This window comes from Rhineura floridana, chromosome 3 (assembly GCF_030035675.1).
Source record: "Rhineura floridana isolate rRhiFlo1 chromosome 3, rRhiFlo1.hap2, whole genome shotgun sequence".
NCBI classification, from domain to species: domain Eukaryota; kingdom Metazoa; phylum Chordata; class Lepidosauria; order Squamata; family Rhineuridae; genus Rhineura; species Rhineura floridana.
In genome coordinates, this window is record NC_084482.1 from 215,603,549 (window position 1) to 215,629,819 (window position 26,271).

General features: G+C 47.9%; 1 protein-coding gene and 1 pseudogene across 1 annotated transcript; both read right to left on the reverse strand.

Annotated features, from left to right (window-relative positions):
* Positions 1-6,230: 6,230 nt before the first annotated feature.
* On the reverse strand, positions 6,231-24,543 carry LOC133381563 (zinc finger protein 271-like). The gene is made up of 5 exons (XM_061620818.1): positions 23,338-24,543; positions 23,058-23,139; positions 22,418-22,500; positions 20,744-20,870; positions 6,231-9,066 (listed from the first exon to the last, which is right to left on the reverse strand). Exons 1-5 carry the CDS (start codon positions 23,752-23,754, stop codon positions 6,650-6,652), a joined length of 3,126 nt encoding a protein of 1,041 aa, XP_061476802.1. The 5' UTR covers positions 23,755-24,543; the 3' UTR covers positions 6,231-6,649.
* LOC133382554 (5S ribosomal RNA) lies at positions 22,822-22,936 on the reverse strand (annotated as a pseudogene).
* Positions 24,544-26,271: the final 1,728 nt, after the last annotated feature.

A 26,271-nucleotide genomic window follows, 5' to 3' on the forward strand; every position in this document is an offset into this window, starting at 1 on the left:
CACTAAATAAAACCTTGCTCCACCTTTTGAGCACTGGAAAGGTCCAGCCAAATCCACATGTATGAGCTGATAGGGTTTAGTGGTCGTGCTTTCACAGCTCTTATTTACCGGAGTCACAGTCATTTTTGTTTTATAGCATACCTCACACTCATCCACATGCTCACAATGTGTTAACTTCAAATCTTGACTATGCTTTGGGGTGTTTTGTACCTTTTCGAAATGTGCGTGTGCCAATTTTCTGTGCCATTCATGGAAACAATTATCATGTTTATCTTTATTAACTCCTATCCAAGCACACGTGTGTTTATCAAGATTGCACTCAACCATAAACATTTGGTTCTGTAATTTCCCTTGCATGCATATTTCACCATCTTTTCTCACAAAACATCTATCCCCTTCAAATGTAACTTTACAACCTATTTGAGCCAATTTTCTTACTGATAGAATGTTATATTTTAAACCAGACACCAGTAATACATCTGTCAATATAGTCCCCAAAGTACATAACCTGAGAGTGCCTTTTGCAATCGCGTCCTGAGTCGATCCGTCAGCCAGATAAAGCTTCTCCTGCGTCGGCTTTGAAGTGTAAAATAAACTAGAGTCTGTGATTAGGCAATTAGACGCTCCACTGTCGAGAAGCCACTTAGAGTTAATGAGTTTATTGTCCTCCTTAGTAACAAAGTTCACGCTTGTTCTCTGACTTCCAAAGTCCCTGTTATTCCTCTTCTTTAAACAATGTCTCTGTATATGTCCACGGGACCCACAAAAATAACATATTTTATTCTCTTGCCTGCTTCTTTGATTTTGTTGTTGTTGTACAGCCACAGTCTCTTTTAACTCTGGTTTCTTATTCTCTTGTCTTCTATTCCATTCTTGTTGAAGTTTCTGTTCTACAAAGTCCAAATTCAGATGTCCGTCGGGTAAAGTTTCCAGGCTAGATACCAGGACGTCCCATTTTTGATCAAATGAAGATAACAGGATATAGACCATCTGAATGTCACTATGATGCACTCCTCTATCTTGCAGCTCAGCATTTAATCTACGAAATTCAGCCAGATGCTCTGTCATAGTCACTTCATCTGTAAAACGCATCTGATAAAGTTTCCGTGCTAAACACAGCCTGCTCCCAGCAGTTTGCTGCACATGAGCGGCTCTTAGCTTCTCCCACATCTGATTAGCTGTCGGCTCATTACTCACCAGCAACAGTTGTGAATCAGACAGCCCCAGAGTAATAAAAGCCTTCGCTTTCTCGTCTTTCTTCAACCACGCTGCTGGAGGAGCTGCCGGAGGGGGGTTTTCTACGACATCATTCAACTCTTCTTTAATCAGAACTGCTCTCATTCTCCATTTCCAGCTGGAGTAGTTTACTGCATTCAGCCTCTCCATCGGCATCCCGGATAACAGGTTTACGGCCATGTTGCCCACTCTTACTTGCCTCTTTCTTGCACTTTGTTTCTCTCTGCAACAACGCCACGTCAACAGCTCTCGAACCCACTACCTTGTATGATAAGCTGGGCCCATAACACCTGTTGCGTGTGTGCGTGTGTAGATCATACAAGGGTGGAATCCAAGAGCTGCATAGAACAGGAATAAGCTAGGCCAGGCAAGTTTCTTGTAAGAGTCTTTACTAGGCAAAGACATTAGACACAGTTCTCTCCACAGACAGTTTCCCCCACACTCAGTTTTTCCAAGCTTCCCACCTTATCAGCTTTCCCAGCCAGCTACTGACCTTGGCAAACCTGGCGCTCTGTTCTCACAGCTTAACCCTTCTGCTTCAGGTTTCACTCTCTCTGCTAAAAACCCTGTCTGTGAGTCTCACAGCATGCTTCACTGACCAACAATATTTACACTGGGGAGGTGGCTCAGTGGCAGCAAGCAGTGTCTTCTCTCATTACCTGCAGCAGAAAAGCCATGAGTAAAAGCCAGCCGACTTGCCCCTCCAATCTCTCTCTTTCTCTCTCTCTCTCCCCAATTCACCAGCCATTTGCAACCTGGTAGCAGCACCAATAGCGCTGCTTAGTGGACCTACGAACAGCAAGAAAGGGTATTGCTGATCACCCCAGAGGTTCCTGGGTCATCCTGTGCTATCTCCCATTGCCCAACAAAAGGAGAGGCAGCAACATGTGTGGTTGGTGAATTTGGTGGGTCTGGCTCATTGGGAAGTCGCCATTCCAGGCTGTTTTACGTAAAAGCGTATTATAGCCCGGAACGGGTATCGGAACGTGGTTTTTGTGGAAGTTTTGTGTCTTATTGCATGCATCCCATGTAGTCATGTGGGACTGGTGAATTTGGGCGGTCTGGCTCGCTGGGAAGTCGACATTCCGGGCTGTTTCATTCCGTTCCAGAGGGCATTTTGGTTGTTAAAGGGTTAATAAAAATCCTATCAGAATGGTTTCTGTTCCTAAATGTTGTTCTCAAGTGTCTCTAACACATCCCAGGGTTTTTGGCATCAATTTCTTTTATAAAGGGTCCGTTCCGGCCTGTTCTGTTCCGGCTTTTACACCATCCCGTTTTAAACATATATATAATTACAATTTCGTTGAGAGAGAGAGAGGGAGTCCGGTCAGCACCGCCTGCCCCTCGCCTCCCCTGCGCAGCCGCGGCTGCCACTGCAGGGAATCCAGGTGTCCGGACGCAAGAACTGGCGTTGGCTTCGGCGCACGTAGGGGAGGGGGAGAGTGTCAGCACAGCTGCCCCCCTCTCCCGGGGTGAGGAACTGGATGCTCGGCTCCAGGCTCCCCAATACCTCCCCCACCCCCCCGCTTGGGGGTGGAACCGGACGAGCCCCCCCTGTCCAACTCTCTCTGGCCACCTTCCCCCTCCAGCTGCCCAAGCCTCACCGAGCCTGCTCAGAAGGAACAAGCCCCAGAGCTGTCCGTGGGGCACCCAGGAAGGCTGCTTGGGCTGCCCTCGTGCCCCTCTTGGAGCTCCGGAGCGCTCTCCTTCACCTCCCTCCGACCACCTTTGCCTTGCAGCCCCTCCTTCTCCCCAGGCGGCTCGGGGCAAGGCGGGGGGGGAGGGGGGAGAGAAGTGCCTCCCAATTGGCTCCCCCGTTTGTGGGCGTTGGCCTTTGGGGCCCCAAATAGCACGAGGGGCTCTGAAGAAGAGCCTGGCTCCAGAGAGAGGCTGCCGTCAATCTTGCATCCTCTGGCATCCTCTGGCTGGGTCAGGAGGCGTAAAAGCCCAGCTGCCCTTGGGCGGAGGGTACTGGCAGGGGCCCCACCTTGAGGAGTCCCAAGGGCGGGGCCGCTGCCCTCATCTATTTCTTCCTTTCGTTTTTCTAACCAATCTGGAGATTGGGTAGTGGGGAGGGCGTGTGCCGCATGTGTCGTTCCCCTGCAGGGTGAGAGCCTGTGCAGTGAACTGAATGATAGCAGAAAGTCACCGGATGCCTTCAGAGTGAGAGTCTGCGACTGGCAGAAGGCTGGTCCGCCCTGGCTGTGAGACGGGGGAGTAGATTTGCTCTGTGTGAAAAAGTTTGAATGGGTATGACTGTTCCCAATTCTTGCAGAGGCCTTCTGGGATAATTGGCTCCGGCAGGCTTTGTTGGTGGGCTCGCGTTGGTCTATATCAGGTGTTTAGGAGTCTTAGTAAAGAGGGATATGGGTGATGCCACCCAATTTCAGTGATCACGGGTAGAGGGAAGTATAGCCATGGAGGGGTTAATTACCATAGAAGACTAGGGCAAGGCTATCTGCGCGTTGTTCCTCCCTCCCACTCCTTTCATGGATGGGTTCCTCTTTGCTCATCTGCTGTGCCCACAGGCCATGATTTGATAGTGGATGAAGGTGCCAGTTTGATGTGCATTACCTGGGTGGGTGAGCTTGGAGGAGTTGATCCGACCCAAGTTTGCCCACCTGGATACTTGGTGCAGCACCAGCACAGGCTGCAGGGACGAGGGGGGGAGGAGTTGCTGTGGTCTACAGAACTTCCATCTCTGTCCCCAGGAAACCACTCTGTCTTGGAGCTGGCTGTGAGGGCCTGCACCTGGCGTTGGGCCGAGGAGACAGCAAACTAGGGGTGCTGCTGGTGTACCGTCCACCCTGCTGCCCGGCAGCTTCTCTGACTGAGCTGGCAGAGGCCATCTTGGCTGTGGGAGGAGCACAGAACGATAGTGCTGGGTGATTTCAATGTCCACGCTGAGGCTGCCTCTGGTGTTCCGGCTCAGGACTTCATGCCCTCCATGACGACCATGAGGCTGTCTCAAGTTTTAACCGGCCCAACACATAGGGCAGGGCACACCCTCGACTTGGTTTTTGCTCCAGATGGAGGAAGGGGTGCTTTGGAGATGGGAGGGTGGATGTCACCCCACTGTCATGGTCAGAGCACTTCCGGGTGAACTTATGGCTCCGATCCTTCCCTGCAGGGGTGGTGGACAGATTAAGCCTCCGGAGACTAATGGAATCCACTGGATTCCTGAATGCCCTGGGAGAGTTCCCAGCAGAGATAGTGCAGGTGACCCTGAGTGGAGGGGGGCTGCAGTGGGAGGGAAGGTGAGTGGGGGGAAGCCGGGGGAGCCCCATTTGGTTTGCTTTCCTGCCAGGCTTCCTGGCCCAGAAGATCCCAACCCCAAAGGGGCAGCGCATCACTTGTAAGCATCTCTCCCTCCAGACACACCCTGTCGGGGAGGGGAAGAACCACTGAGCTTGTGGGGGAGGGTTACTTCTGAGTAACTGCATAGGATCAGGATTGTGCTGCTGCAGGAAGCCAAAATGAAGCCAGCAGTGGCAGTGCAGCTTCTTTGGGCCAAAGTCCAGGCCCTGCATCCCCAGATGACCCCAAGTGACAGGTGGTGGCAGCAGCCAACAGACCCCCTCAGGGCAGCCCCTGAGCCAGCAGGGGCCTTCTGGGGGTGGCCCTGTTCACCTTCACACCCCTTCTTATTGTTTTAAACAATCACATTTTGTACTACTTCGGGTGGCTGGCCGGCCAGGAATCCATTCATTCATTTATATCCCACCCTTCCTCCTAGTAGGAGTCCAGGCCTGCAAACAAAATCACTAAAAACACTTTAAAACATCATAAAACAGAATTTAGAATCCTTTCGAATTAAAACAAAACATCTTCAAAAATATTTTTAAAAAGCTTTAAAAACATCTGTTTTATTAAACAAAGGTTTAAAAACATATTAAAAAGCCATTCCAACACAGACGCAAACTGGGATAGGCCTCTACTTAAAAGGCTTGTTGAAAGAGGAAAGTCTTCAAAAGGCGCCAAAAAGATAGCAGAGATGGCGCCTGCCTAATATTCAAAGGGAGGGAATTCCACAGGGAGGTGCCGCCACACGAAAGGTCCGTTTCCTACGTTGTGCAGAACGGACCTCCTCATAAGATGGTCTCTGCAGGAGGCCCTCACCTGCAAAGCGCAGTGATCGGCTGGGTATATAAGGGATAAGACGGTCTTTTAGGTATCCTGGTCTCAAGCTGTATAGGGCTTTGTACACCAAAACTAGAACCTTGAACTTGGCCTGGTAGCAAACGAGCAGCCAGTGCAATCCTTTCAGCAGCAGCAGGGGTGTCATGTTGGAGATATCCTGCCCCACTGAGCAGTCTCGCTGCTGCATTTTGCACCAGCTGCAGCTTCCGGACCAACCTCAAGAGCTTCATGCTGAACTGCCTAGTCCTTTCCCCCAGGCACAGTCCCCCCCCCAGTGCAGGCCATGGAGGCTCCAGTCCGAAGTGGAAGACTGGCATATATGCTACTCAACCCTGATGGCATTTTCCTGCTAAACTTGACCCAACATGGACCCTGCAGTGAAGGCAGGCTCTTCTCTCCCTGTGGCTACAGAATCAACCTCTTGCATCACTTGGGTCTTCTTTCCTGGGCAATGTGGATAGGATGCCTGAGGCTGGGAAGGCCACTCTCTTTAAACTGGATCCATGCCTGCCTTGTGTGGTTCAGGCTGGCAGAGTCAGACGTGATGGGCTCTCGGCCCAAATTCTTGTGTTTGAATCTGGGCCCAGTTGAAGGTGCTGGTTTTAGCCTGCAAAGTCTTCACGGCTGGGGATTTGCTGAAGGCACACATTCCACCCTTTCCTTTAAGCCCTGAGAGATATGTTTTTAGAACCCAGACTATTAACTGATTTCAAAGTTGTATTTTTAAATCGCTGTAATCCATGGCGGGATTAAGGTGGTTGGGGGCCCTGATAGAGTTCCCCAGATAGGGGCCCCATTTCCCCACAAAAGGAAGTGTGTGGGATAAGGTACCAGAAAATAGGTCTTGAGGTGTCTTAAAGACTAACACATTTATTATTACAGAAACTTTCATGGATTACAAAAAATACTCTGAGCATGTAGTTTCACAACTCTCAGCAAAACACAAACACAAAATATTTTAGCAACCTTATTAAACAAAAAGAAAATACTCTGAGCATGTGCAGTTTTGTATTTTAAAGTCACTTATTCTTTTTCCTCACTTCCCAACTTGGGCCAGTCACTAATTCTCAGCCTAACCTACCTTGCATGGCTGGTGTGAAGATATAGAAGGAGGCATAAAATGGGTCAGAAGGGGAACTTAGTGCTTGTGTCAGAGGCATCTCATTTTTGCTTTTTCCACACTCCAAGCATTTATAAGGTTCGTCCCGTGTGACATCTTTGATGTGAAGTAAGGGTGCTACTCTGACTGAAGGTCTTTCCACACTCAAAGCATTTATAAGGTTTGTCCCCTGTGTGAGTTCTGTGATGCGAAGCAAGGTTGCCTCTCCAACAGAAGCTCTTTCCACACTCCAAGCATTGATGAGGTTTGTCCCGTGTGAGTTCTTTCATGCATACTAAGGGTGTCACTCCGACTGAAGGTCTTTCCACACTCCAAGCATTTATGAGGTTTGTCCCCTGTGTGAGTTCTGTGATGCCAAGCAAGGTGGCCACTCTGACTGAAGCTCTTTCCACACTCCAAGCATTTATACGGTTTGTCCCCTGTGTGACTTCTTTGATGCGAAGTAAGGTTGCTACTCTGAATGAAGCTCTTTCCACACTCCAAGCATTTATAAGCTTTGTCCCCTGTGTGACTTCTTTCATGTTTACTAAGGGTGCCACTCTGACTGAAGCTCTTTCCACACTCCAAGCATTTATAAGCTTTGTCCCCTGTGTGAGTTCTTTCATGTTTACTAAGGGTGCTACTCTGACTGAAGCTTTTTCCACACTCCAAGCATTTATAAGCTTTGTCCCCTGTGTGACTTCTTTCATGTTTACTAAGGGTGCCACTCTGACTGAAGCTCTTTCCACACTCCAAGCATTTATAAGCTTTGCCCCCTGTGTGAGTTCTTTCATGTTCACTAAGGGTGCCACTCTGACTGAAGCTCTTTCCACACTCCAAGCATTTATAAGCTTTGTCCCCTGTGTGACTTCTTTCATGTTTACTAAGGGTGCTACTCTGACTGAAGCTCTTTCCACACTCCAAGCATTGATAAGGTTTGTCCCTTGTGTGAGTTCTTTGATGCATCGTAAGGGCACTACTCCACCTGAACATCTTTCCACACTCCAAGCATTTATAAGGTTTGTCCCCTGTGTGAGTTCTTTGATGCAAAGTAAGGTTGCTACTCCGACTGAAGTTCTTTCCACACTCCAAGCATTTATAAGCTTTGCCCCCTGTGTGAGTTCTTTCATGTTTACTAAGGGTGCTACTCTGACTGAAGCTCTTTCCACACTCCAAGCATTGATAAGGTTTGTCCCCTGTGTGAGTTCTTTGATGCGAAGTAAGGTTGCTACTCTGACTGAAGCTCTTTCCACACTCCAAACATTGATAAGGTTTGTCCCCTGTGTGAGTTCTTTCATGTTTACTAAGGGTGCTACTCTGACTGAAGCTCTTTCCACACTCCAAGCATTGATAAGGTTTGTCCCCTGTGTGAGTTCTTTCATGTTTACTAAGGGTGCTACTCTGACTGAAGCTCTTTCCACACTCCAAGCATTGATAAGGTTTGTCCCTTGTGTGAGTTCTTTGATGCATCGTAAGGGCACTACTCCACCTGAACATCTTTCCACACTCCAAGCATTTATAAGGTTTGTCCCCTGTGTGAGTTCTTTGATGCAAAGTAAGGTTGCTACTCCGACTGAAGCTCTTTCCACACTCCAAGCATTGATAAGCTTTGCCCCCTGTGTGAGTTCTTTCATGTTTACTAAGGGTGCTACTCTGACTGAAGCTCTTTCCACACTCCAAGCATTGATAAGGTTTGTCCCCTGTGTGAGTTCTTTGATGCGAAGTAAGGTTGCTACTCTGACTGAAGCTCTTTCCACACTCCAAGCATTGATAAGGTTTGTCCCCTGTGTGAGTTCTTTCATGTTTACTAAGGGTGCTACTCTGACTGAAGCTCTTTCCACACTCCAAGCATTGATAAGGTTTGTCCCCTGTGTGAGTTCTTTGATGCGAAGTGAGGTGGCCACTCTGACTGAAGCTCTTTCCACACTCGAAACATTTATAAGGTTTGTCCGCTGTGTGACATATTTGATGCGAAGTAAGAGTGCTATTTTGACTAAAGCGCTTCCCACACTCCAAGCATTGATATGGTCTGTCCTGTCTGTGAGTTCTTTGATGCACTATATGGTTGCTACTCCACCTGAAGCTCTTTCCACACTCGAAGCATTGATAAGGTTTGTCCCCTGTGTGAGTTCTTTGATGCATCGTAAGGGCACTACTCCACCTGAACATCTTTCCACACTCCAAGCATTTATAAGCTTTGCCCCCTGTGTGAGTTCTTTCATGTTTACTAAGGGTGTCACTCTGACTGAAGCTCTTTCCACACTCCAAGCATTGATAAGGTTTGTCCCCTGTGTGAGTTCTTTGATGCAAAGTAAGGTCGCTACTCCGACTGAAGCTCTTTACACACTCCAAGCATTTATAACCTTTGCCCCCTGTGTGAGTTCTTTGATGCATCGTAAGGGCGCTACTCCACCTGAAGCTCTTTCCACACTCCAAGCATTGATAAGGTTTGTCCCCTGTGTGAGTCTGTCTCTCCTCTTGTCTCTTTCCTCCATCTTGACTCCTCAGTTTCTGCTCCTGCACTTGCTCCTCAGCTTTTTCCAGTGATACTTCAGATGGTTCTCCCTCAGCCTTGACCCCCCAGATGTATCCTGATGGAATGAAAAGGAAAGGGGATAAAATGCTGTCGAGAAATCCTGTGAATATATTATGATTTGTACTTTGAAAAGATATTTCTGGGAGCTCTGTTGATATCAGAGTTTAACTGTCAAAGCTCGAGGCCTTGTACGGAGTTAGTTTAGCAGTAGGTGCTTGGTAACAGGTTGTGAAAAGAGATGCGGAGAGAGACAATTTTAACAAAAATCTGCTCTCTTGTTCCTCCATTTAAGGTGGACAGCCCAGTACTTATGCACAGCTGGAATTTACAAACCTAGGATGGATCCTGTCTGACAGGAACATGTCCCTTTCCACTGCCAGAAGGCAGCTCGCATCCCTTCCCTCCCAAAATGTTAGCCCCGTTACCTGCAACTCAAGACAGTGCTGGAAGATGAGACCCCAGGTCAGAAGACACTCACCAAGCTACTGGGAAAGAACAACAGACAGCACCTACCCTGTGGAATTCGCTCCCTTTGAATATTAGGCAGGTGCCATCTCTGCTATCTTTTTGGCTTGTTTTGAAGACTTTTCTCTTCATAAATAAATAAACAAATAAGTACGAGTAGCGCTGTGACTAATGACGCAGACGGGTCAAAGCCGAAAGGAAGCCCAGAGGCTGATGCGCACAGATGCGAAAGGAGAGTCTGGAGTTGTGCGACGCACACAATAGGAACATGGAATGTGAGAAGCATGAACCAGGGAAAGTTAGAAATTGTCAAGCAAGAAATGGAACATATCAACATTACATTACTTGGCGTGAGTGAATTAAAATGGATGGAAATGGGGCATTATCATTCAGACAACTACAAAATATTTTATGCAGGAAATGTGAAATTAAGAAGAAAAGGTGTTGCTTTAATAGTGAGAAGTGATGTAGCAAAAGCAACTAGGAGCTATTATGCAAAGTCTGACTGAGTGATATTAATGAGATTTAATGGGAAACAGAACTATCAACCAAGTCTATGCTTCAATGGCAAATACATGCAAGTAAAGCAAAGCGAGAAGTGCCAGATTACAGCAAAGCCTTTGACTGTGTAGATCATGAAAAACTATGGAATGCTTTAAAAGAAATGGGGGTGCCGCAGCATCTGATTGTCCTGATGCGCAATCTATATTCTGGACAAGAGGCTACTGTAAGGACAGACAATGGAGAAACCGATTGGTTCCCCATCAGAAAGGGTGTGAGACAGGGGTGTATTTTATCACCCTATTTGTTTAATCTATATGCAGAACATATACGGAAAGCGGGATTGGACCAAGATGAAGGAGGTGTGAAAATTGGAGGGAGAAATATCAACAATTTATGATATGCAGATGACACCATACTATTAGCAGAAACCTGTAATGATTTGAAGCGAATGCTGATGAAAGTTAAAGAGGAAAGCACAAAAGCAGGACTACAGCTGAACGTCAAGAAGACTAAAGTAATGACAACAGAAGATTTGTGTAAATTTAAAGTTGACAATGAGGACATTGAACTTATCAAGAATTATCAACACCTTGGCACAGTCCTTAGCCTAAATGGAGACAATAGAATCGAGAGTTCAAAGTCTAAAAAGAGGGGGAGGGAACCAGAGCCCTCTGGACTTTTTTCTGTCAGAGTTCTCATAATCTGTTGAAATTCATTAAAAATCAGCCATGTTCACAGAGTACCTATCATCCTAATACTGACTTTGCCCCATGCTCTGACCATCATCTTCTGCAGTTTAAAAGTTAAAAAAATGCCTGGCTGATTTTTAATTTAAGAAATGTTGGCTGGAACCCTACGATAACATTGGGCATGCTGAGCAAGAACCAACTGGCAGTGTTCTGCAAGCCAGACTCACAGCTGCTGAGCTTGCCTAATCAGGGGGCCACACCCACACCAGACCTTGATTTCACGTGAGACAGTCATGGCTTTCCCCAGAGAATTCTGGGAAGTGTAGTTTGTGAAGGGGGCTGAGAGGAGACTCCTGTTCCACTGAGAGAGCTCCAGTGGCCAGAGTGGTTTAACAGTCAGCCACTCTGATGGAAGTCTGCGAGGGGAACAGGGCGTCTCCTTGCAACTCTGAGCACCCTTCTCTAACTATAAATAAAGAAGTTGGGGAAATGCTGAAAAGCAATGATACTGTTGCGCACCACCCCAGTCTCTAAGTGGTGTGATTTCCAGGGGTCCCTGCGCTCGCCCAGGGTTTGGTTTCCTTGCGAAGAAGGTCAGCGGAGACTGAGGTGTCTTTATGAAATATGGTTTATTTATTTACACACATTCCAAACTGAGCTTAGGATGGAGGGGTTCAAGGCATCAGCAGTCCAATATCCAGCTTCTCCATCAGGGTGACAGCAGGCACCCCAAAGCCATGGTGCAGAGACCCAGTCTCTCTGCCTGCCTCCAGTCCCAGCCTTTCTCTGACACACATTAAAAACACAAGCCTCTCCTCAGTGCCAGGAGGGGGGGGTGCTCTCCCAAGAGTTTCAATGACAAAAGGGTCTCCCTGGCCCATTCACCTGTCCATGGGCACCTGATAGACACATTAGCCCACCTAGCAACTCCATTAGCGTAACAAATACTCATCCGACCAGCAGAGCGAGATTCTCCCACGCACCCCAGGCGCCAGTCTCCAAATCAGAGGCTGGAAGGGGACTCATAGGAATTATCCATCTCAACCCCCCAAACTCACATTGCATTTTGCATTTGGATTTTGTTCACAATGTTTTCCTTTTGGAAAGGAAAGGGGCTTCCCCTCTGCCCAGTGCCCACCCACCCAATCTCCTCCTCCCCTCTCCCTCCCCCTCGTCAGTTTTACCTATCTTAAGCATGATTGCACGGGAGTAAATCCCACTGAACCCAATAAGCAAGCATATGACCAAACCTGCCCTCCCCTCCCACTTCCTTTGCCCTTCCCAACCCTCCCCCTACTCCACCTCCATGGTCAGTTTTAGCTATCCTAACCATGATTGTATAGGAGTAAATCCCATTGAATTCAATAAGCACGCAAATTATCAGACCTGCCTCTCCCCTCCTTCCCCTCTCCTCTCCCTTCCTCCTCCCCTCCCCTCTTCCTTATTCCTCCTCCCCTGCCCACTCCAGCCCTCCTTCCGCCCCCCCATCAGTTTTACCTATCCTAAGCATGATTGCATAGGAGTAAATCCCAGTGAACTCAATAAACATGTAAATGATCAAATCTGTCCTGCTCCCATCCCTCTCCTCCCCTCTCCCCCTCTTCCTATCCCCTGTAGTCAGTTTCACCTATCCTAAGCATGATTGCAAGGGAGTAAATCCCACTGAACTCAATAAGCATGCAAATCATCAATCCATTCTCAGCTAACTTGCACAGGATTCCATTTCTTACCTCCCGGATTAAAAAGCAGAGAAATTAACTAATAGGCAAAAAACCTTGCACTTTAAGAACATACCTATAGCCAACAGATATTTCTATCAAACTTTAAAAAGCAGGGAAATTGGGCAGCTATAGTGAATGCACCAGGGGAGCAGGAGACCTGACCTCCTCTCTGAGGTATTGGACTGCCCTACAAATCTGTCAAAATGCAAACACTTTGGCGTGGTACTTCACAGTCCAAGCCATTTCCTGTGTATCTTGGAAGAATTTGTTAACATGTGCCTCTGTGCATATGGTGAGTGGTGGCCTATTAGTGAATACTGTCTACAGTTCTGGTTGCCTGACCGCAAAAATAGCATTCTAGAGGTGGAAGTGGTAGAGAAATGGGCAACCAAACTACTCAAGGGTGGCAACATTTGGGGATTTTTGCTGTAGAAAAAAAGCTTAGAGGAGACACGATAGAAGTGTATGCTCACACCAGACATTTAAAGCACATTCAACACAAATGTAAAGCACATGCCTTCCCCCAATGAATCCTGGATAAGAGTTTTTCCTCACTACGCTATATTCCCAGCACCCTTCATAAACGACAACTCCCAGGACTCTTTGGAGGAAGCCATGTGCTTTCAATGTTCACGGTGGATCTGCCATGAAGGTGCGTGGTGTGGAGAAACTGGACAATACCCTCTGATGTAGTAGGGAACTTGCACCTGGCATGTAGGAAGAGGGAGGGAAGTAGCACCCACCAGTTTACACCCATTTCAGGAAAAACCTCACTCGCTAAAAACGGTTGGTCTGCAGGGCTACCCTAAAACAAGGAGGGCAGGGCCACGTTCCTGCTTCCCTGAATTAGGCGGCGACCTTAATTCTAACAGACTAGGAAACTGGGGAGGGCTGGCAGAGTAGAAGTATTGAAAGAAGAGCCTCCCTATTCAACTATCGCAGCTGAGCCAAAGGACAGGACACACGAAGAAGCGGCCCATTTAGCTCACTTGTGTCTCCTTAGCTCTGCTCCAACAATGGGGCGCCTCCATCTCCAAGCTGAAGGCCACGAAATCCATCATCAGGACCACAGATGTTCCCAGAGATGCTTCGATCCGGCCCAACTCAGCCAGCCCAGCTCAGGGGAGAGGCGGACGGGACGGGGCAGAGCTGCAGCCTCCGATCTGGAGGGTCTGCGGGGAGGGGGCGCTTAAGGGGGGCCTCGCCCTCTCCCACCCTCCCCTCTCCCCCAATTGCATACTTCTGTTTCGAGGCTCCCTCCGCGCAACCCCGCTCGCCTGCATCGCTGCGCACGAAGAGGGGCTCTGAGCGCTTCCAGCCTGCATTTCTGCCGAGAGGCGGGGCAGGAAGGGGAAGTCCCTCGTTCGCTCCTCGGCTGCTTCGCACAGAGAGAGAGGGGAGGCAGGAAGCCCCTTTCTGGCCGGTGACCCTTCCCCATTTTAAAAATAAAAGTGCCATGCACGTTTTTAAAAAAAGGCTTCGAGGGAACAGCTTAGGTTAGCCTAAACCCTGTTTCCTTTACCTGTGTTGAGTTGACATGTGATGGTGCTGAAGGAGAGCCGGGCTCTCATGCCTTTAACAGCTGAGTGGCAGGCAGATATTAAGCAGAGTAAGCCTTTTCTAGCCCAGAACTAAAATTATGGGGAAAGCTTCACCTGTTGGATATTGTATTTGTCAGGCATCTTGTTATTTGTGTGTGACTCCCGATTTATCTCTGGGCACTCCTCCCCCCTCCATCTGCAAAAGAGGGTGCACGTTCGCTCATGATGCGAAGGGGATGTACATTTGTGTCATCGTCTGCGAGTGCAGCAGAGGGTGTGATCCACATGCAGTGGACCGGGCCCAGAAAATCCTCTTGGCAGTTTGGCGCCCCTGGTTACCCCAGGGAAAGGCGTAGGAGTAGCTCTGTCCTCCATGAATTTGTCTAATCTTCTTTTAAAGCCGTCCAAGCTGGTGGCCGTTACTGCGTCTTGTGGGAGCAAATTCCATAGTTTAACTATGCGCTGAGTAAAGAAGTACTTTACTGGAGTCGTCTGATCTGGCTACGGTGACACATGCCTTAGTTACATCCCGCTTAGACTACTGTAACGCGCTCTACGTGGGACTGCCTTTGAAGACTGTTCGGAAACTTCGGTTGGTGCAACGAGCTGCAGCCAGAATGTTAACTGGGGCTGGTTACAGGGACCATACAACTCCCCTGCTGCAACAGCTCCGCTGGCTGCCAGTCTGTTTCCGGACACAATTCAAAGTGCTGGTTATGACCTATAAAGCCGTATACGGCTTAGGTCCAGGCTATATGAACCTGTATGGGCCCTCAGATCTTCAGTAGAGACCCTTCTCACCATCCCAACACCTTCACAAGTGCGACTGGTGGAGACACGAGATAGGGCCTTTTCGGTGGCTGCCCCATGGCTCTGGAACTCCCTCCCTAGGGAGGCGAGAATGGCCTCCTCTGTGCAGTCCTTCCGCCGACAGCTTCCCCCAGGCACCTGGTTGGCCACTGTGAGAACAGGATGCTGGACTAGATGGGCCACTGGCCTGATCCAGCAGGCTCTTCTTATGTTCTTATGTTCTTAAAGACTTTTTTCTTCTGGCAGGCCTTTGGAACTGAAGGCTTTAAGGGTAGTGACTGAAGAGGATGCTGATTGTTATTGTTTTACTTGTATGCTCCTAAACTGGGTTGCAGTATTTTAAGTGTATATCTAATTGGTTTTAACATCTTAATAGTTTAACCCTGTTTTAATGCTGATTTTATTTGTTTATATGTTTTATATTTTTATAGGTTCTTAATGATATGTACTTGTTTTTATCTGGAAGCCGCCTTGAGTTCCAGTTTGGAAAAAGGGCGGGGTATAAATAAAGATAATAATAATAATACTTCCTTTTGTCTGTCCTGAATCTTCCAACATTCAGCTTCTTTGAATGTCCACGAGTTCTAGTATTATGAGAGAGGGAGAAGAACTTTTCTCTATCCACTCTATCCATGCATAATTTTATACACTTCTATCATGTCTCCTCTGACCCGCCTTTTCTCTAAACTAAAAAGCCCCAAATGCTGCAACTTTTCTTCGTAAGGGAGTCGCTCCATCCCCTTGATCATTCTGGTTGCCCTCTTCTGAACCTTTTCCAACTCTATAATATCCTTTTTGAGATGAGGCGACCAGAACTGTACACAGTATTCCAAATGCGGCCGCACCATAGATTTATACAACGGCATTATATCGGCTGTTTTATTTTCAATACCTTTCCTAATGATCCCTAGCATGGAATTTGCCTTTTTCACAGCTGCCGCACACTGGGTCGACATGTTCATCATGCTGTCCACTAGAACCCCGAGGTCTCTCTCCTGGTCGGTCACTGCCAGTTCAGACCCCATGAGCGTATATGTGAAATTAAGATTTTTTGCTCCAATATGCATAATTTTAACTTGTTTATATTGAATTGCATTTGCCATTTTTCCGCCCATTCACTCAGTTTGGAGAGGTCTTTTTGGAGCTCTTCGCAATCCCTTTTTGTTTTAACAACCCTGAACAATTTAGTGTCATCAGCAAACTTGGCCACTTCACTGCTTACTCCTAATTCAGGGTCATTAATGAACAAGTTGAAAAGTACAGGTCCCAATACCGATCCCTGAGGGACTCCACTTTCTACAGCCCTCCATGGGAGAACTGTCCGTTTATTCCTACTCTCTGATTTCTGCCTCTTAACCAATTCCTTATCCACAAGAGGACTTCTCTTATTCCATGACTGCTAAGCTTCCTCAGAAGTCTTTGGTGAGGTACCTTGTCAAAAGCTTTTTGAAAGTCTAAGTACACTATGTCCACTGGATTATCTCTATCTATATGCTTGTTGACACTCTCAAAGAATTCTAATAGGTTACTGAGACAGGACTTTCCCTTGCAGAAGCCATGCTGGCTCTGCTTCAGCAAGGCTTGTTCTTCTATGTGCTTAGTTAATCTAGCTTTAATAATACTTTCTACCAGTTCTCCAGGGACAGAAGTTAAGCTAACTGGCCTGTAATTTCCGGGATCCCCCCTGGATCCTTTTTTGAATATTGGCATTACATTTGCCACTTTCCAGTCCTCAGGCACGGAGGAGGACCTGAGGGACAAGTTACATATTTTAGTTAGCAGATCAGTAATTTCACATTTGAGTTCTCTGAGAACTCTCGGGTGGATGCCATCACATCCGAAAAACTCATCACAGGAGGCCTTAACATGTTCCATCAGTTCCGGGGCAACTGGACCGACGAGGCTCTGGACCGCTTGGAACAGCCTCCTGGGACAACACTCTGTAGACGCAATAGAGGCAGCATTAAAATCCTTCTTTGCTGCCCTTATCGCCACATGGTAGGCTGCTGCAGCCACCGGCACTCTAGCCTTCTCACTTCCCGCCTCAGAGTTCGCAACCGCGGAGTATACCATGGTGCTGTCTGAGCTCTATTCGGGGGGGAGAGGGCGCTTCAGAGCCACCCAATGTAATTCCCCGGTGATTGTAGCATTCCACCCCTCCACCAGGGTCTCAACCGAGTGGCCGTGGGCCTGCTCCAGAGAATCCCCAAGCGCATTCAGGAATCCATCTGGATCCATCAGACGCCTGGGTCCTAATGGGTCCTTATCATTATTAAGTAGTGTGGTGTTAATAGTTCTGCAAATATTTTAGAATTCCCTCATTAATCCATCTGGACCAGGAGCTTTTTAATTTCCCAGTGCCTGAATTGTGTTTCTTATTTCTCCTTCTGATGCGTTTGTCTCTAGGCTTCTAAGGTCTTGTTCTGTGACTTTGGGCCTGTTGATATTTAGAGGAAATCTCTTTCTAACTTGAGGCTTATTTTACATTTTAGTTTTCAACCAGCTGAGAATATCAACCTACACTCCATTCTCCCCATGGAGAGACAGTATGGCATAGTGGTTAGAGAGCTGAACTGTGACCTGGAAGTCCCGGGTTCAAATCTTCCACACTAACTGATATTGAGGGCCAGTCACCTCCTCTCAGCCTAAGCTACATCACAGGGTTCTTGTGATGATAAAATGGGGGAAGGACAGACCCATGCACACCCCCTGGAGCTCTTGGGAGGAAAGTGGGGGGTATTAATGGAAAAATAAATCAATATTGGAGGGGGGATGCTGTCGCTTGCGATAAGGTAGTCCAGAGTGAGAAGCAGCAGCTGAGTCTGGTTTGGAGCCCCCAGCCCCACCTTCCCGTCACAGGACACACTCCGGTTCCAGCAACGGTCATTCTGCTCAAATGCCCCCCCCCCAGCAGAACTGGAGGGGCAGCAACATCTGGCCTGGCTTCCCACCACCCTCTTTGCTTCTCTCCCAACCTGCAGGAGAATTCAGGGGAACTTCAAGGCTTCCCCAGAGATAGGTCAAGAGGAACATTTTGATGGGGGGACTAGAAACGTAGGAGGGGGTTGGTGGGCCATGACCCCCTAAAATGTTTCTGGCCGCCCTAAATATTTTTCCAAAAAATAAAGAATGACATTTATTGCAGAAAAAAAATCCTGGCCTCTCGCCTTTTTTTGTGCCCCCTTGAACTGTTAGGCTGGCTCCATGCATGCGGGGAACAGAGAGTGCCTCAGAAAGGGGTGGGTGTTGGAAGTGGGGCAAGAGCAACTCCTGTTTTGTTCTTTTGTTCATGTTCCCGAAGGGAGATGGAGCGAGGGTCCTCCAGATGGACCGGCCTGACTAGCTCTACCTGTGATGCTCTGACTGACTTCCTTCCATTGTTAGACTGATACATCTTAGGGAGCTTATCTGCCCCTCCTCCTTTCTGCCCTTCCTTTCTTCTCTTCTCCCTCCTGAGCCATGTGGGCAACTCCCAAGCCTGGGCGTTGCGCCGCCAACTTAGTTAGTTAGAACTAGGTCTGCCTTTCTATCTACTATGTATTTCTATAAATAAAGTAGCTTTTCTTTTCTTACTAAGTCTTAAGTCTCCGCGATCTCAATGCAGGATAAAAGCCTGCCACTTCGGTAAAACGCACACACTGGCACACACGCATCTCAGACCATTGACGTTCTCTGCTAATAGTTATACAAATTTACACAACATTTTTAAACGTTATCTGTGTCTGCAAGTTCTGGTTTAATTATTAAATTAGTCAACACTTTAGACGACCCACTAGTGAGAGCAAATAAATTTCATCATTTATTTTATCGTCAGACCTCCTTCCTTCCTTCCTTCCTTCCTTCCTGCCTGCCTACCTTCCAGAAACAGGAGGGAAAAGGGAGGAACAGCAGAGAGAAAAGTTATTTATTTATCTCCAAAAACAGACAGTCTTCCCAAGGAGCTCTGGGAATTGTAGCTCTGGGAGGGGACGATGGGTCGGTCTCTAAACAACTCCCAGCACCCCTCACAAACTATGGCTCCTGGGATTCTGGTTCAGGGAAGCCATGAATGTTGTTGAAAGGGGAGTGATCCGGGTTGAAATGTGTAGCATGGGCTGCTTCAGAATCTAGCAGTCTCCCCTTCCTGTAGAGGCTTTTAAGCAGAGGCTCGATGTCCCTAGTCTTGGGGATTTTCCTCTTTTGATCTGCCCCTATGGATATCTTCTATGCTCAGAGACAGGGTGCGCTTAGGTGAGCACAACGTTTGACAAGTGGAGCTCTGGGGGGCCATAAGGTTCAAAGGAAAGTCATGTCAACCCCCAATCCTGTGCATTCACTAGAATGAGGTACTTCTGACTATTTCAAATGGAAATATACAAATATGATAAGAAGGTAGACCCCATCAGTCACTGGCAGAGGATTTCATTGGCATGCAGCAGATCCCACGGCCAACAGATAAACTCTACAGGTAACTCTCTGGCCCTCAGGAATCATTAGGCCCACCAGCATCCTAATGTAGTGTGTGAGGATGTTTTCCCCAGACCTCTGATTTCCAACGTGGGCAGGTAAAGATGTTGCAGCAAAGAAATGATTGGGAGATTAAAGTGCACTCCTAATTGTTCCTCGGCAAGCGGAGCTTTCTCTCAGTACCCATCAGTTGATCAGCCCTGACAGGGAGCCCCACTGGGATTGGCTGCATTGAGGAGTTCCCCATCAGGAACCTCACATTGCTCTCAAAGGGGCTCTCAGACCTGATCATCTGATGGCCACTGAGATCCATCACTTGGAAGTCCATTTGCCAGACTGATTACTGGGACCAGACGGTCCGAACATATAACACCGATTCTGGCCCGCTTGCACTGGTTGCCTATATGTTTCCAGGCTCGATTCAAGGTGCTGGTCTTAACCTATAAAGCCTTGCACGGCATGGGACCACAATACCTGAGGCAACGCCTCCCCCGATATGAACCTACCCGTACACTATGCTCAGCATCGAAGGCCCTCCTCTGGGTGCCTACTCAGAGAGAAGCCCGGAAGATGACAAGAAAAAGGGCCTTCTCAGTGGTGGGCCCCGAATTATGGAATACTCTTCCTGATGAGATACGCTGGCGCCAACATTACTATCTTTCCGGCGCCAGGTAAAAACCTTCCTCTTCTCCCAGGCATTTTAGCATTTTTAGCATTTTAACTTTTAGCATTTTAGCATTCTAACATTCCTGCATTTTAGTATTTAATATGCATTTAATATGTGTTTAATTATGTCTTAACTTTTGTATAATTAACCTATTTTAATTGATGATATGTGGTTTTTAATTGTATGTTACTGGTTTTTTTTGTTGTGAACCGCCCAGAGAGCTACGGCTATGGGGCGGTATATAAATTTAATAAATAAATAAATAAATAAAATAAAATAAATTTGCAACTGCCTGTAAAACACAGTGAGGTCAACTATCAAAATACCAATAAAAATGTTTTTTTGGGGGGGGGAAAGAAAATGGGAAGAAACAGGGGGGCAACCATCAAACGCAACACAGGTTTGCAAGTAAAATAACAGTCAATCTACCATTGCTGGTTAAATGTTACCTGCCTGAACAGAGACTTGGATTTCAGAACAGTGGCAGAGTTCCTGGCAAAAGGCTTCTTCTGAAAGAGCATCTTTGGACTCCTGACCTGATATTTGCATGAAACCAAAAGCCTCACATATTTATTGGGATCTAACATTGGTACAGCCTGCCCCCTTTCTCAGGTGGAATGTTTGGCCCAATCAAGAGACCTGCTCCATCTCTGATGCCAGTGGGCAACCAGAAAGTAACTAGTTTCATCTCCCCACCTTCTCTAAAATGTTTATTTCAAAAGTCTGATCACGTATTCAGACAGCAAACAGTTCATAGCTCAAGGTTAACTGCAGGGGGTTAGAATCCCAGATGCTGTAGGTGGTGCTTGTGAACCAGAACGTTGGGATTCCTCACAGATATAAATAACTGAATTCAAAAAAGATATTATGGTCCGCCAGTGAGTCTTACCGAGAGAGGCCACGATCCCACCATTTTCCTCCATGACTTCCATATGCAGAGCTTTCTGGTCAGGATCCAACAGTGCCCACTCCTCCTCCGTGAAAGACACAGCCACATCCTCAAAGGACACAGGATGCTAAATATGGAAAGATTAATTCATTGTAAACAGCATAAATATTATATCCTAGGGCTGCATGTCTACCGCATTGAATAGTAGAAGCCCGACATCGCCTGACTTTCCTTCCTGCTTGATGCCCTTTAGGGTCAAGAGACCACTTGTGAAGGAGCTGTTGGGCTGGTGACCAGTAGGCATTACTGTCTCTAGTAGTTTTCCATGAAGCCTGCAAGTGTGAAGACGTAACTGTGGTTAAGGGGGAGTTATGTCTATGTCCTGTCTGGGAACGGACGGCCAGGGTCGTTGCTATGGTAGCCATCTGATAACAGCTGGGAAAGTTGTAACAGAGTCTATGTGAGTTGTTGTTCTTCTGAATTATGCCTCTGAGCTGAGAGGCTGTGTCTTTGTGTTTATCTATGGAGAGAGATGTACCAGAAGGGGGGTGAGAAGAATCTCCACATGTATTTACTCTTAAGCCTCTGGCCTTAATGTCTTGCAATAAAGACTCTTAACATGCTCTGAAGAAGTCTTCTTGCTCAACTTAACTCCAATGTAATGTATGCTGTTTCACACAACTACGCACACAAGCCAACAGGAGCACCCCGAAGAACCCCCTTACTCTAGGCCCGGGGTGTGTGCGTGAAAGAGACGTAAACTCTCCTTCGCCCTCCTCCCAGCCATGCGTCTACAAATGGTTTTCAAAAATCCTGAATTAAACATTAGCCCAATCTCCAGACTAATTGGGGATGGGATGCAGGGTGGGTGGTCCCCGGTTGGCCCGTTAGGGGGTCCTCAGGTTGGAGCTTCAGGGCAGGTCGAAGGGAATCTGCACAGCCCTAATATCTACTACTAATTGCTGTGTTGTTTTTATGGGGTTGTTTTGGTGCACAGTTATTTATGGATGTTGTTTTTAATATTGTAATGAAATTGTTTTCTTTTAACGATGGGTGTTTCGATTTTAATCTTTGTGGAAGTGGTTTCTATATTTGGCTTAGAAGCTCATTGCGGCATTAAAAAAAGGTGTCCCCGCACTTATAGTGCGAGTCGTTTCCGACTCTTAGGGTGACGTCTTGTGACGTTTACTAGGCAGACCGTATATATGGGGTGGGATTGGCGGTTCCTTCCCTGGCCTTTCTTTACCCCCCAGCATATGCCGGGTACTCATTTTACCGACCACGGATGGATGGAAGGCTGAGTGGACCTTGACCCCTTTTACCGGAGATTCGGCTTCCTCCTTCTGTTGGAATCAAACTCCGGCCGTGAGCAGAGCTTCGGCTGCGTTAATGCCGCTTACCACTCTGCACCACGGAGGGTCATATTGAGGCATTAAACCATGCACAAAGTTTACAAACAATACTGAAAAAAAATCTTCATAGTAATAAATAACACTAGCTATATCCAAAAGGCTAGTTGAAGTGCGGTGGCTGGTCATTATTATCATCAAGATTTAAGCCGGCCTTGAGTGGCCTTCGAAGCCTTTCCACATTCCAAGCACTGAGGGAGCTGAGCAAGTATAGAAGCACTCAGGCTGCCCCCAGCCTTCTCTCCCCACTGATCCAGCCCCCTACCTGATCTGGCTCCACAGCAGCTGATTCCCCTCCATCACGAAGATGAGAGGGCTGAGGAGATCTTGCCAGAATCATTTCATCTCCTGCAAGAGACAGAGGTAGTGGGAAGCCATTAGCATGTGATCTTCTCAGAGAGTCAGCGACACAAGGGCCTCAGAAGAAGTCTTATCTATTGATCATGTTTGTACACATTTTATATTTCAGTTGTGTGAAAAATGCATCTTCCTCCCCCCTTTGAGCTCTTGGCCACAAATCAAAGGGCTGGTCCCCATGTATAAAGTTTGTTGTTATATGCCTTCAAGTCGATTACGACTTATGGCGACCCTATGAATCTTTTTTGGATGTATTCTTAGGGTTTGCAAGGTAAGAGGTATTCAGAGCAGGTTTACCATTGCCTTCCTCTAAACCTACGGCACCTGGTATTCCCAGGCAGTCTCCCATCCAAGTACTAACCAGGCCTGACCCTGCTTAGCTTCTGAGATCAGATCGGGAGTGTTCAGGGTAGTATGGCGAGTATAAAGTAGTGAAATGTAAATAAATGCATACTGTTGGAGAGAAGTGTCTTCATAGGAAAGATTAAAGCATGTATTTCAAAATTACCGAGGGAGACCAAATTGAGATGCATTCTCTTAATCCTTACCCAGTGGCCTCTGACCGGCGTCCGATGGAGTCTTCTCTGCCTTAGGGGAATCAGTGCCCATTTCTGCAAACAGATCCTTTACCTGAAAGTGTAACGAGGATTTAGAATGTCAAATGAGGAGGATTAGAAAAGGAATACAGGGGCAAAAGCCTCAGGGGTTGGGATATCCTTCCCTGCATGCTTACCAAACAGACTAGCAATTAGTTACAGTGTTTTTTGGGGGATACACTCCCTTACATTTTTTGCCCCTTGGGACTATCCAGATGAAACTCTCTCTCACCTTCTGCTTTGCTGGCTTCTTGTCCTCTGCCTGGCTCAGGAGGAAACCTTCTGCCAGGGCCACCGCCTGGGAACTGGTCTCCGCTCCACATTCCCTCACCCAGCTCTCTATCTCCACTGGAAGGATAGTCAAGAACTGCTCCAGGATCACCAGGTCGAGAATCTGAGCTTTCGTGTGCTGTTCTGGCTTCAGCCACTGACGGTAAAGGTGGTGGAGTCGGCTGCAGACCTCTCGGGGGCCCTCAGCATCCTGGTAGCAAAACTGCCTTAAGAGCTGGCGCTGCGCATCTGAGCTGAGGGTGTCCTCCTCACTCAGGGCCTTCTGCACAGTTCTTCCCCAGAATCCCCCACTGCTCCCTGCCTGGGTGATGTGGGGACCTCTTCTTGCTTTGGGGCCAGCTGAGCCTTGCTCTTCCATCTTTGATCTCTGCACTGCAGAATCATCCAACAGGAGTGAATGAACTCCTTGTTCCCCCCGTCTTCTAATTTCTGTCTGAAGGCTAAGATTATCCTGATTACAGGTGCTACCGAGTCCTGCAAAGCCAAGATACTGCTCTGTGATGAAATTATTACACAATCAGGAGAGAGGAAAAAGTCTGGCTAGCAACCGGGTCCTCTCCCAGAACAAAACACTTGTGACTGTAGACAATCAAACAAAAAGTGGGCGGGAGGGGAGTGGGTCAGGTCCCTCCTTGTGAGGGCCATGAATCTATTTTTTCAATCTGATAGAGAGAAGGTAGAGCATCTGGACTACTGGTCTGGGCCTTAACACTCCTTCCCTGCCGGGGCACCCTCCCTCGCCGGACGACGCTCCCAGTGGCAGCCCTCCAGAGTTTTGAGGGCCCTGGCTCAGTGGTGCAGCACTGACAACACTGCTGTGCCTGGCTAAGTGGGGGGCAGGGAGGAAGTGATTCCAGGTGCACGATTAGGGACGCAGGTCCATGAGATCAAAGCAGCACTGCGGGTCTAGTTTAAACCCCTCCCCCATCTCTCTCTCTCTCTCTGCAAAGCCAGGAAGCCCCCCCCTCTCAAAAGGAGTCTTCTGGCTTTGCAGAGAGGAGGGGTGGAAGAAGATCCACCGCTTCCTGATTTGGGTGTTGCAGTAGATCCCGGATGGATCAGCTGAGCAGGCCTCCTGTGCATGCTCCCGCTGCAGCCCTGGGGCACCGTTTCAATCAAATGCACAAAATTGGGGTGGAGGTGGGGAGAGGCTCACCAGATTCCAGAAGCGCTTGGGAGAAACAAAGGCCACTTTCTCCTCCCAGGCCCCCAAATGAGAAGCCAGGAAGGAAGGGCTTTGCAGGGAGGTGCTTTTGCCCTGTTGGATTCTTCCCCCTCCTCTTCCTCCTCCCCCAATTCCCTTCCTCTCTAGGAGTCTAGTTCAGTTCATTTTAACCCTTAGCATGCTGCACAGTAGGACCACCTCTCTCTCTACGACAATCTCTCTCTCTCTCTCTCAAAGCAGGAGCCAAACAGGAATCAGGCGCTGCATACGCATCTTGGTCTCCAAGCTAGTATTGCTGCCCCACCCTTGACTAGGGTGTAGTCGTCCTGGGCCAGGGTATGTCTCCAGCATCCTACCAGCCGATCAGCATGAAATGGGAATGTGTTAGCCACTGAAAAGAGTCTTCTCACAGGCTTCCTTGTCCTTTCCTGATGATTGGAGCCAATCAGAGTGCAAGGAGGCGAGTCAGTGATGTCACAGGGGCAGGCCCAAATGATGTCAATAAGCGCGATACGTTAAGCATCAACCACACCATGAAAAGTGAAGGATGGCCACCCTCCCATCCCCCTCTCGCAAACCGTGTTCAATTCTCTTATTGTCTGGCTGCAGTTTTGAGGCCTGCTTGAGTTTCTACTTTACGGGCTATCAGACTAGTCTCTGTGTTTACCACAGCGCCCCCTATCGGCGATTGACAAAGAATCCTGTCACGTGTGGCTCGCACCAAGCATTTCCCACGCCGCTTCCACGTACCTGGGAGACTCTTCCCTGGGAGCGCTCAAGCTCCTTTAAGGGCTCCCTTTCCAGACTCACCGTGCCTGAAGGGGTTAACCCTAGTCCCAAAGCAATCCTTCCCAACTCCTTTGAACTTGGAGGGCATGGGCGGAGGGAGAGAATGAGGGATGAGAAACGCTACGAGTTGCAGACATCCAGGCTTCTCGTTGCCTAGCAACTAGCCCCTTGTCAGATCTTCTTAGGATTCCATTGATCCAAATTACGCTGTAAACAAAGTTGCCGTGGCAACCGATAGAGGGGGTGAAAGTTGGTGGAGAAGACCAATTTCAGGAGGGGGCTGGAAGCGCCTGCGGGGGGGGGACGCGGGGAGAGGGGGAGTGGGGGGGTAAGAATGGAAATAAAAAGAGCCCTGGGGGAAAGCCACCAGTGGTTGGAAGCAATCCTATCTTAGGGGCAGCAAAGTCCCTTGTACCTGCCATCACCTTTTACACATATTCATCTCTTCCTACTTAAGATGGGGAGAAGACTTTGATCTAGCTCTGGAAAGAGTATTGGGGGTGGGATATATTTGGCGTACATGTGTTTCCAGGAGGTGATGATAGTGATATGAAGGTAGGTTAGCCTTTTTCCAATCTAAGAGTAGGGGACCTGTGGCTCTCCAGATGTTGCAGCTGGACTCCCAACTTCTGTCATCCCTGACTATTGGCCATGCTAGCTGGGATTGATGGGAGTTGGAGTCCACGAGCATCTGGAGGGGCACAGGTTCCCCACCCTTGGATTAAACAAAAGGTTTCTTGGTGACTCGAGGAATCTATATTACTACTGTCCTGCCATCATCGGCAATCACTCATGACCGAGTAAGATTGTCTTCCAATATATTTGGAAGATGCCTGTGCGTGAATTTGTTTTATGTGGGGAGATCGGCACACAACGATCAACACACAATCTTGACAGAAAAAGGCTTTGATCCAATGGCAT

Excerpts from the sequence above, each read along its gene's own strand:
- LOC133381563 (XM_061620818.1), bottom strand. The coding sequence starts at position 23,754 with ATGGAAGAGCAAGGCTCAGCTGGCCCCAAAGCAAGAAGAGGTCCCCAC. Across the intron at positions 22,501-23,057 it reads CGCCGGTCAGAGGCCACTGG|GAGATGAAATGATTCTGGCA; the intron begins GTAAGGATTAAG and ends TGTCTCTTGCAG. Across the intron at positions 20,871-22,417 it reads CTGCTGTGGAGCCAGATCAG|CATCCTGTGTCCTTTGAGGA; the intron begins GTAGGGGGCTGG and ends TTCCATATTTAG.